Source organism: Cuculus canorus, chromosome 16 (assembly GCF_017976375.1).
Source record: "Cuculus canorus isolate bCucCan1 chromosome 16, bCucCan1.pri, whole genome shotgun sequence".
In the NCBI taxonomy this organism is placed as follows: Eukaryota; Metazoa; Chordata; class Aves; order Cuculiformes; family Cuculidae; genus Cuculus; species Cuculus canorus.
The window spans coordinates 3225164-3237285 of NC_071416.1; the positions used below are offsets into that span (position 1 = coordinate 3225164).

General features: G+C 44.4%; 1 protein-coding gene across 1 annotated transcript in view; it reads right to left on the reverse strand.

The window, feature by feature from the left end:
- ITCH (itchy E3 ubiquitin protein ligase) overlaps window positions 1-11444 on the reverse strand; it is a 60513-nt gene extending 49069 nt beyond the window's left edge. The window contains exon 1 of the mRNA XM_054081112.1: window positions 11340-11444. Coding sequence (XP_053937087.1) covers window positions 11340-11444 — 105 coding nt within the window. The remainder of the gene's footprint in view (window positions 1-11339) is intronic.
- Window positions 11445-12122: the final 678 nt, after the last annotated feature.

A 12122-nucleotide genomic window follows, 5' to 3' on the forward strand; every position in this document is an offset into this window, starting at 1 on the left:
AGGATAATATGGACAAGAACGTGATTTGGATCAGTCAGCATGGATTTACAAAGGGGAAATCAGATCAACAGTGTCCTATGACAAGATGACTTCGTAGTTGAGAAGACGGCTGTAGACACTGACTGTCTTTTGACTCTTCTCCTGTAGCACCCTCATAGAGGAGACAAATCTTGGGCAGAGAGAGGACTGTGGGGCAAACTGATAGCCTGGCTGAGTGAAAGGGTGAAAAAGTGTGACCAGCAATGCACAGCCGGGTTGGAGGTCAGTCATTAGTGCTGTCCCCCAAGGGTACTGTTTAACTTCTTCATTTATGACCTGTACAACGGGACCAAACTCACTCCCAGCAAACATGCCGATGCAACAAAAGGTCCACAAAGGCAAGTGCTAAGTCCTGCACCTGGGGAGGAATAAACCCACGCACCAGTAAAAGCTGGGGGGAAGTTGGACAGAAAGCAACTCTGCAGAAAACAGCAGTCCTGTTGAAATCGCAGTGCTTCCCTGCTGCAAAAACAAGGGTCAACAACATCCTGGGCTGCCTTAGGAAAGGCATTACTAGCAGGATGAGGGAGACGGTGCTTCTCCTCTACTCAACACTGGTAAGAGCACATCTGGTGCTAGTGGGTCTAGCTCCGGGCTCCCCAAATCCAGAGGGACACAGACATATTGGAGTGACACCAGGAAAGGGGCAGAGAGGCAATAGTGATTGGAACATGACACATGGGGAAAGGCTCAGACAGCCAGAATTGTGAGGCCCAGAAAAAATAATGCTCGGGACGATCTTATCAGTGTGAAAAAAAATCTGAAGGGGCCATAAAGGGTTAAAAAGGATGAAGCCAGACTCTCCCCAGCAGTGTTTACTGGTGGGACAACAGGAAGTGGGCACAAATTAAAATACAGTAAATTCCACTTAAAACCAGGGGATTTAGTTAGTTATTTTACTGTGAAGTGGTTGAACAGTGGAGAAGATTGCCACGAGAGTTTAAGTTACATCCTCAGAGATACTTCAAACCCCACTGAACATGTTACTAACCACTCTAAAGGGCCTTGCTTGAAGCAGATGGGATTGGAACAGACGATGTCCAGAAGTCCTTTTGAACCTCAATTATTCCCCGATTCTTTAACTTCCCTACAACAAATTCAGTAATTTCTGTTGTACCTGTCCTGTTCTTCCTGTTGTCCTCTTTAGGCCCCTGTCCTGTAGCAGATTTCTCTGCTAAAAAGACATCTATCAAGTCGGTCATGTTGATTTGGTTTGTTTTCAACTCAAGGTTTCCTTTCAGTGCCCAATTATTTATTACAGCTGCAGTTTTACTGGTTACCTTCTTCAGGTTCAGCAATCTTCATCTTGAGTGTCATCTACTTTAATTTCTACAGCTTTTCCCAAGTCCTATAATAAAACTTGACACACAAGTCTACACTAGGTATTTTTTCTTACTTCTAAAATCTGCTTCCATTTACCTGATTGCTGCTCTCTGTTATAAAGAGCAAAGCAATACAGGTTGAGTCAGTCTCCCACAAAATGTCCAAGACTGTACACAACAAATATCCTAGCTTCAAATAGTGACAATCAGGTAACATGAAAATGGAAAACATGCAAAAATCAAGGCTGAGTCCCAACAGCAAGAATGCTTTTGTACACTTCATATGGACACTGCTCTCCTGGCTTAGTTTAATTTTCTTCTGCCCTGATAAGAAACCTCACGAAACATTCACATATCACTACCTTGGAACCTGTGGTATCGCTCTGTTTATATAATATCAGAGATGGGGAAGTCATTGATTATCATGGCTGATACTGTGTTTATTCAAAATGACATTTTACTTTGCTACTGGCAGGTGTCCAACTGTTCATACCTTTAAGAATTTCCTTCACTTCAACTCACATGGTGATAGCTTTCCAGAGCATATCTGGATGCTTACCCATATGTTGTTCTATATCTCTCCCACACATCTATAGAGCCTCTGTCCCAATATCTGCAACATTTTCAATCACTCTAATAACTTCATCTCACATTAAAAATATCCCACGTGTGACAAATTTGGCCTGGAGTGTCACTTAAAGGATGTTGATCCTCTAACAGTTCCTAGAAGTTTCTCCTACAAATCTATATAAATGAATCCAAACCTCAGTGGGAAAGCACGGCAATGGAGTTTCACTTATGATACCAAAATCAAACAAAAATGACACAGCTACAAATCCCAGTGACACACAGCTACCTCAATCATGGAGGCATAATCTAGCTGGGCAGCAAGCAGATAAATTCAAATCAATGTGCGATTCTACCACTTAGCATTAAGATTTTAGCTTATCCACTGACTCTCACTCATGTCTCAGTTCCCAGTGCACACATTTAGCTCCCCTATCTCATTATTAGAGAAATATCCACACAGCATCACAGTTCAGATTACGGTTTTATGCTATTTTCCAATTAAAGAGGCAGAAATCATTAATCCTCATGAGTAAATTTTGGAAATTGCAGAACTTAATTAGACGCTTGTGAGAAGCGAGATAAACAATGGATATTAGTAGATATAGTGGGGAAGAACATCCATTTGTCTGGTTATTTCGTGATCTGGCATAAGAAGAAAACTAATGATTTTTATTACAGCTGTTTTTAACTGTATTTCAACAGCATTACTTTTGAAGTGTCAGTAACAGAAAAGATCTCTACATTGTAACCCCTCACAGTAAAATAAAAGACAAGGCCACCACCTTCTGTTTCACCATCCACCTTGCAGCTTTCACACAAGCCCCTTCAGAAGCAGCGATATATTCATTTATTAAGAGGACAGCATCTAGAGAGGATTTTGTAATCACTAGCCATTAGGTTTTCTACTTGTTTACAGCTCAGTGCTTGTTCCAACGCATTTCCCCATTCCTTTCTCAGCACTACATTTCATTACCAGTGGCTCACACACACCTTAATTCAAATGAACCCGTATAAAGTTTTTAACTCTGAGGGGAATGGAAAAAAAAACCCAGAAAGCGTGACCATTGCATTACACTGTCACTCGTACTCATTACAGAGAATGACAGCTTCATCCACTAATACCATTGTTATAAAGAATGATTTTTGAAGGACCGTTTTGAAAGGCTACTGTTTACTAGCGGTTTATAAACCCAGAATCCAAACCAGAACCTGTCACATGGAAGACTCAAATCTAGCAGATACATTTTCCAAAAAGCACAGTAAAGCTGCTGTCTACATTAACCTAAACGTTATTCTTTTTTTATGTCCTGTACAGAACTGTAGAGCCCACTGTTTTAGATTCGTTCCACAGCACTGGTGAAGGTTCAAAACATATGGGGGCAAACCCATGAGGAGAGTGCCAAGACACCTCCATTTCTTTGCCTCCACAAACACAGATGAAAAGGGTCGTGGAGCTATCAGTAGAAAGACACTGCCAAATGATATTGCCTGACAAAAGCGATCTTGCTAAACAGATTGTCCCTGTAGGGACCTGAGCAATAAACCAAATCCAAACAGTCTGTGCAGCTTTGCAATTCAACCTGGCCAGGCTCATCAAAGAAACGATGAATCATTCTCCACCACCAGTGACAACCACAGATCCCAAATTTGCTGATTATTCGAAATGGCTTTAAAAACAGTCCTTTGTCACTTGCTGCTTGTGCTTGCTTATAGATGCAAAATTAGATGGTATAAGACACAGCTCCTCTTGATTAACTTAGACTCAGCTGCAAGAATGAGAACTGCTGTAGCCAATGCACTGAAATTCTTACAGTCAGCTACTTAGTGCGATGTGAACAGACATGCTTTGCCCCCTAAGAAAAATAAGCAGCTTCTCTGAAACATTACAAACAGTCAAAGAAACTAAAACTGGAAATCAAGTATTTGAAACAAAATGAAATCATATTCTTGTGTGCTAATTTCAACGCCAGCTGGAAATGAAGTTTGCATCTTTCCAACCTAAATCATGCATTACTAAAGTAAAGCACATGAATCCAAAAGACATAATGGAAATGAGTATTTATACACTGAGGTATCTGACAGTTTGCTGCGGGTCACTGTCTTCTCTAAAACTGCAATCTGCTGCAAGCAAGATCTGGACTTCCGCAGGAACAATCTTCATGTTTTCTAATTGCAACAGAATTCCATTACCTGCTTCCTAGGAACCTTTTGTAAGTGACCAGATGGCAATATTAAAGCATAGCCAGGAGTGGGTAACAACCCTCCCAAGCCTGCAAACCACAACTGCTTGCTACAGTCCAGCTCATGGCTCTCTGCAAAATGAAACAGACACCACAGGAAAAGGATGGCTTAGAACTGCACCGCTATTTCAGTATTCTCAGCACTTCCATTTAATTTGGGCTTCTGTGGGACTGCCTTAAAACCATTTATCAGAAGAAAAAGTAGACTTCTCTTTTGAAATCTTGGGATACCCAAGACTTCTGACTGTAGTAATAATGAAACGCTTGAATGAGTTTCAGTCTTTAGACCCTAGATCTTTGCATGAAGAACTGACAATCGCATATTTAAACAAAAGTACAGGATTATCTGCTAACAAGACATTAATGCGTCCCTCACTTTCCAGTGAATCATCATACAGGGATGCAACTTATGGGCCACAGGTCTGCAAAGAAGCCTAGAACTGTCTGCTAAACTAAACCTGCCAGTGAGCCAGAGTGAGCGTTCAGCGAGAGTGCGGGCAGTACAATGCTGCAGTTATCAGGGGAGCCCAGGCAGTGAGCTCTGCTCTGGCAGCGATGAAGAAGCAGTCCCACCTTCCCCTCCACACTCCTCACAGACACACAGTCCTTCCTTATCTTTGTGCCAGTTCCGGTGCTAAAGTGACACCCGCTGACCTGTTTAAATTTAGTAAATCTCCAGGGGGGAAAAAAAGTCCTGGGACCCCTGAAAACTGCCAAACAATTTTTTTTTAAATAAAATAGTCATACATTTCATGCCCTGGCAAAGTATTTCATACATAGACTGTAATTCACTCACTACACCATATATGCTTCATGGCTTATCTGTCCATGCACTATGTGGGAAACCAAAAAGGTACTCAAGTACTGGAGTAACAGTAGAGATCCAAGGGTTACGAAGCTCTGTAATGACCTTAATCAGCAAAGCTTTCTGCCAGATCAGAACGTGAAGCTGAAGTTGTGTGAGGCGTTCTCACCACTGCTCTGTTAATTTTCTTCAGACATTGTTTTGATTTAGTTTGTAATGCACAAGAACCTTACTGCATTTGATTGTAAGTCATGAGGGCAGAAATACTAAATACAGAGTTTGCTATTTTAAAAACAGGAAGCAAAACTCCCCAAAAGCAAAGAAATCCCAGCTGTGGCTCAGGCTCTCTCATAATAGATCCCATCCCTATCATTACTGTCTACAAAGTCCCTCCTCTTACAACTCCCACACCAGCCCACCCTTAACACAGAATTTCATTTAGTTGGTATCTTCTACATTCAAAGGTACCATTCCCTGGGAAGCACTCAGCTTCCAAGTGATAAACATTAATGGAAGCATTTCCATCTCTAATAGCACCATCAGGACAGTATCGTTTTCATCAGACATTCATAATCCAGATGCAAGCAAGACTTCTCTTAAATGTTATGTTTTGCTTTAATAACCCAAATTGTCACTGATGCCATAAAAGTCTTGTAGCTCTGAGGGCCTGATGAGGGGTGGAACAGAAGGGAAAGGAGGGAAGTACTGATATGCCACATCTTACATGGCTATATATTTAAAACCTTTAAACCACTGAGAACACCTAAATAAAGCACCAACAATACCAACAGACAGTGCGGATCCCCTTGCCCAAATTATATTTCAGAGCAGGGGTCTAAATACACTGATTCAATGTGTGCACAAAAAGAAAAACAATGAGAACACCACTGCCTTGTGACAGCTTATTCATTGACCTGAACTAGAATGGAATCAGGCAATGTTTAACAAATGTTGCATTGCTCTGGAAACTGGTCACTCAAATGTACAGCACGCGTCACGATTGCAAAAGGCTAAAAAAGATATACTGGCATCTTACTGGTAAACTCAATTTAACAAGCATGAACAGAAGTATGTTAATTATCTGCAGCAGTACTGCCCATTGGTCTTCGCCACTCTGCTTAGGGGCTCAACACTTCTAAAGGGTGTTAGAAACCTTCCAGGTGGCCACTATTTACTAAATAACACAATGTAAAACAATCCTGAGAAGCCAAGCTCAGCTATTTAGTTTGGGTAGATACAGAAACTTTGTAAATGCCCAGTGAGGTAGTCAGAGGGTTTTCCCCAAATCTTCAACACTTCCCTCCTCACTCCTCTTACCATTTTATACATCATTCTCCTTCAGACAGCTGGAGAAAAAAGCTGCTTTGAAGCCTGCATCACCAATGACAACACACGCACTGGACTAATTGCACACGTTTAAGGACAGAAGCAGCCTTGCTATCCTTATAGAAAAAGTACGTCAGTGTCGCATTGCTACTTTTTATCTTCTAAGCTCCCCTATTTCCTTGTTTCTCACTTCCTTCCTAGAGCAAAGCACTCTTGGTATGCAAGATCGCCCAACGGAGGTCTGAACTGGATAGATAAGAAAGGGTGTTCAGCTTCAGGTAAAACCTAGCAAGAACGCACAGCTCATCACTTCCAACGGTCAGCAGGCCTGGTTAAATGCCAGGCCAAACACATTATCACCTTCTAAACATTTTTATATATTAATTGCCACAGTTTATATCTCATCTCTGAAATGATACATTTACATCAGCAGGAAATACACACTTATAAACACAAAGCATACACAAACTCATAGAGGCAAGCCCTATGAAAATGAATTCAACAGAGTTATCAAAAAAGCTCAATTAATTCAGACTCTGACAAGCCAAAGTAAGAAAACTTTAAGGTTGAGGTACCCTCATTAAGAATGAACTCACTCCATCTAGCTGCTTTGCAAATAAACCAAGAGAAGAGCAGCTCAGAGCACTATCAGAGCAAAACCAAAGGTGTCAGAAAAGCACAACTGCAGTATTTGGAGCAACAGGTCTTCATTCACACATTCATGAAACCAACAGTGAAGGAAAAAATTGGGGTGTCTGACTACTCTGTGAAGCCAGAGTAATGATTACTAATATGTAATTAAAAGCCACCTCACACTGAGGACATGAGCAGGCCCTGGTGACAGACAGTGACGAAAAGCCTGTTAACATGTCTCAGTTTGCACTCCTCAACCTGGTCAGCATCTCATCCCCCTTAGCTTTCTCCACTCTCCTGGCCAGGACAGAGCTACCCAGAGCAGTAACTACTTACCAGTGGCTTGCACTGGCAGAAGTTACATGACAACCATGTGAAACTGAAAAAATCAATGAGCCCATTTTATTTTTAAGTAAATGAACACGCTCCAAGTCACGAATTTTATGTTCTTGATGGATATTTCACTGCAAATGGCCATCCATTCATGAATTAATAAATAAATCAGAACCAGATTACTGATCTATCTTTCCTATGTCTTTTCCTATTCACAATCGCCTTAAACCTTATCTGATCTTTTGTTTCCTTGGTGTTAAACTTCAAAAAGATTACCAGGTATGTAGCTAATACTGAGAGAGAAAAAGTTCTGTCTAAAGGACACCCTTGACAAAAAGCTAGACCTATAAAGGACAGAAAAAAGAGCATATTTTACAGGCACTGATACTAGCACTCTCGTCTTGAAACCTCCAGCTTCTGGATTCTGACCTACTCAAGCCAAACCCCAAGATCTGCACATTTCGGGTAAGGAAAGCATCTCACTTTCACTTCTTGATTAGAAACAGAGTTCAAGAAAATGAAATTTCAACAACTCACCTGAAGAGAACAGGCCTTTTCTTGCTCAACAACAATACCACTTGAGTCTAAGCTCTGAACTTCAAAACCAATGATCTCAATGCAAACACCTAAGGAGTTCTGCTCATGACTGAAACAAAAGGCCTCTCCTAATAGCACCGTTTGGAATAGCTCAGGCAGGTGGGTGGAAGGCAGGCATTATCAGTTTCTAAATGGGAGCGCTGCAAGAAAACTTTATAAAAAAGAACAGCACATTAACATCCTGCCAAGTTTTAAAAAATGATTTGAATAACCAGTGTAACAAGATTAAGTATCATGTTTCCTCAGAGGGGGGAAAATCTGCCCTAGATGTTTCACCTGGAGGTTTGTTCTATGTCCCAGTATAATAAAAGTAGAAATTCCTGGCATAACTTAAGAGGTGGTCATAAGAAGCAGGGCCCTGGTTTCTTCAAAATGCTCTTTCCTGGTTTGTTACAATACTTTTATTTCTGTTAAGCATCATTTGCACTTCTTATAAAGAAAAAGATTAATCCTCCAACTGCAGCAACTCTGCACTATGATAAGCAAAACCTGAATGCCAGTCATGAACAGAAAATGCTCAAATACTTAAGGCTTTACTCTTCCAACAAGAAGGATGAAGAAAAAAACACCCTTCCCTCTCCAAATTGTGAGCAGAGAACAAGCTTAGGTAACAGTCAAACTAAGTCCAAGAAGGATTGCCTAAAACCTTTAAAAATACTCAATTTATGAGACAGCAAAAACTAACCATCTAGAAAAAAGAACACTCCCAAGCTGGACTATAGTCACAGCTTGTCTCCTTCCTCTTCTGAGGCAAGTACACACTTCAAAGTGCTTCTGTAGTTGGGCAAAGTACAGTTACAATCAGCAAATGAGGCAAATTCTCTCCTCTAGGTTATACACAAGTATTCACTCTCCTCAGGTGTAAGGGCACAAAGCAGTTCCTTCAATTACATCCAAGTACAGCAGACTGGCAAAAATTACATTATATGAACACAAGTGGACAGCCAAACAGAAAGGCTTAAAAATAAACAGCATCAGTGACAGCATTCAGTGTCACCATCTCACGGAGTTTTCTTTCTGCTCTAACCCCAGACTCTTTTCTTTGCTTTCAAGCAGAAATCACATTGGTTTTACTGAAAAGCACTCCACGATGGGTGAATATGTTTACCACTTTGTTTAAACAGCTTAAATCTACAAAAGGTGCTTGCTTAGATGCTATCAACAACTGATCCAAGCCGAAAATGCTGTTGAGAGCAACTTACCTACTGCTTATGCTGTAAAATATAGGAAAACTAATTTACTTCGTAAATCTCTTATGAAACATGCTTTTCAAGCAGTCCTAAGGCGAGTTTTCTTGGAAACAATGATTAATTTACACTCTACATGAGAAACACCAGGCTACTTTACTACCCGTCTTCTATTAGCTTATTTATTCTGCAGCTGATTTCCCAAAAGCATTTTGATATTTGGAAACAAAGAAACACCACAACTTTGTATTTCAGGTCTGTTTCACCACAGAAGACACAGAGGCAGGAAAAACTGAGAGGAGAAAACGAGGTGATGCTGCTTAACTAATAAATTCATATAAATAGTCTTCTCTCAATCTCTCTTAAGCCCCAAAATAACTGTTTAATCTGTAAGAAGCTTTCAAAGTTAGCACTTGGAAGTCTCAGTTATTTTCCACTGCATCATCACCTTTGCTATCTACCGTACCAGTTTTGTTTTAAAGACAAGAAAATTCACTCTGGATCAGAATGCAACATATTATTCCAGTGACCACTGGAGGTGAATGTTTTCAGTGTAGTGATTAAAACTGTCAGCCAAGCCACAGCTAAGAATGCACTCCAGACCAAGTTCAGGTTTGAATGGCTGTAGCAAAGAGCAATGTAACTGTAATTAAATTAAAACCACTTTGGACTTTGGCTGTAAGAAAAGAATTTTGTCATTTTAAAGAAGGTATTTTAAGCATTAAAATCCTCAGAGCTGAAGATGGCTTGCTGTTCATTTTTCATTCTCAAACATCTGTGCCTTTCTCCAGGTAAATACAAGCAAGCCATAGCTGGATCTGCTGCGATTCTCTCGGCACAGACTGTCTCCTTACAAATATCAGTCCAGATTTCTCTCCTTTCCTCTTTGAAAAGGATGAACGGCAGAGTAGCAGAGACCAAAAACGAGAAACTCACGAAAATAAGCAATAATATATTGGGAAAAGGTGGTCTAAAAACTCTGGTTTCTGATTTCTTCAATTCTAACTCAGCTATAAAGGTAAGTTTCACTGGGGATATTTTCTGAAGCTTCAAGGGTAAAGCAAGCCACACAGTGACAACAGATACTTCAGACGCTACACCCACCCCTTTCTCTCTGTATCACAGACAGATCTGAAGTTCTTCTGCCAATTTAACATCGCAAATTACAGCTCTTAAAAAAAGCTGAACTCTTGGATAGCAAAGCCAGCTAGGTAAAGGCATCCTCAGACACTCTCTTCTGCTTTTAGCTGGGTACCATTGCCACACAAGGTCACAGACACCCTGTTTGGAAGCAAGAGAGTTAACAGCCAGAACTTGTCCGTGTTTCCAAAATAAAGCGGTGGCACCAGCTCTGCTGCGCTGACAAGAGGGAACACAGCTCAGTACAAACCTCCAGCGTGGCCATGCTTTATGGCTGGGAAACACCGCTTCAAGGCAGGGCTGGACCCAGACAAGAGAGCGGTGGCGAAGCCCAGCAAGTGGCGCAGCAGCCGCCTCCCCGGCACCCCCGGGCCAGCGGGACCACTCCTCAGCTGGGAAGATGGGAGAGAGCCTCCAGGGTCCTGGCGGGGCAAAAGTTTAGAGGCTGAACACAGCCTGAAGGAGCCTGGAAAGGATGGCAGGGTGACAGAATCACAGAATCCCTGTGGAGATCCCACGGGGATCATCGAGTGCAACTCCTGTCCTTGCACAGGACACCCCAACATTCACACCGTGGGGCGAAGAGCATTGGCTAAAAGCTTCTGGAATATTGTCCGGCTGTGATTACTTCCCTGGGAGCTGTTCCAGTGCTCCACCAACCCCTGGGTGAAGAACCTTTTCTTCACGTCCAACCTAACCCTCCTCTGGCATACCTTCCTGCCATTCCCTCAGGTCCTGTCGTTGGTCACCGGAGAGAAGAACTCAGCGCCTGCTCCTGCTTCCTCACAAGGGGAGGAGAAGGAAACCGCGATGGGGTCTCCCCTCAGCCTCCCTTCTCCAGGCTGTCCCAGACCCACCGACCTCACCCTTTCCCTCCAACCTCTCCCCAGCTCCGCGCTGGACACCCCCCACCAGCTTTGGATCTTTTTTATCCCCTCGAGCGGGGCGGGGACCCAAACCCGGGGCAGCCGGAGCCGCCGAGGCAGGGCCAGGGTCCCTCAGCCGCGGAGCCGCCCCCGCGGGGGCCCCGGGGCGAGCGGCCCCTCTGGAGCGGGGCGGCCGCCACCCACCGTGCCCCGGGACCGAGCGGGGCAGCCAGGCCGCCCCCATGCCCCCCTCCCGTCCAGCCCCGCCCGCGGTCGCTCACCGGGCGCGGCGGCGGAGCGGCTGCCCCGTCCCTCGGCCAAGATGGCAGCCAGCGCGAGCGCAACCGGAGGCAGCGACTTTGCAAAGTCGGGCGGGAACTGCGCATGAGCCGGGGCGCGGAGACTACAACTCCCAGCGTGCTCTGCGCGAGCGCCGAGGATCGCGGGGGCGGAGGAGCGGTGGGAACTACAACTCCCGGTGTGCTCTGCGCAGGGGCGGAGGAAAGCGGGGGCGGGGCTAGTGGGGACGACAACTCCTTGCCACGCAGAGCGCGGGGGGACGCGGAGACTACAACTCGCCGCATGCTGCGCGCAGGCGCCGAGGGTGGTGCTGGAAGTACAACTCCCGGTGCGTTCTGCGCAGGTGCCGAAGCTCTCGACGCCGCGAGGACTACAACTCCCGGCGTGCCCCGCGCCATCGCGCGTGCGCACTGCGCATGAGGGGCGGTGCTCACAGGGGTGTGTTCGGATGGCGCCGGTGTCCCGGTCCGCGGGTGCGGTGATGCAGGGAGCCTTGGGACCATCCGCTCACCTCCCGCGGCAGCGTCCCGGCCAGGCCCCGAGGGGGGTGGTGAACGCTCTGGCACACAGAGATGCGTCTGTGGATTTTTTGCGCTTGGAGCCCAGAAACCAACCGTGTCCTGGGCTGCATCCAAAGCCGTGGGACCAGCAGGGCCAGGGAGGGGATTCTGCCCCTCTGCTCCGCTCTGTGAGACCCATCTGGAGCCCTGTGTGCAGTTCAGGAGTCCTGAGCACAGGAAGGACATGGAGCTGTTGGAGTGAGT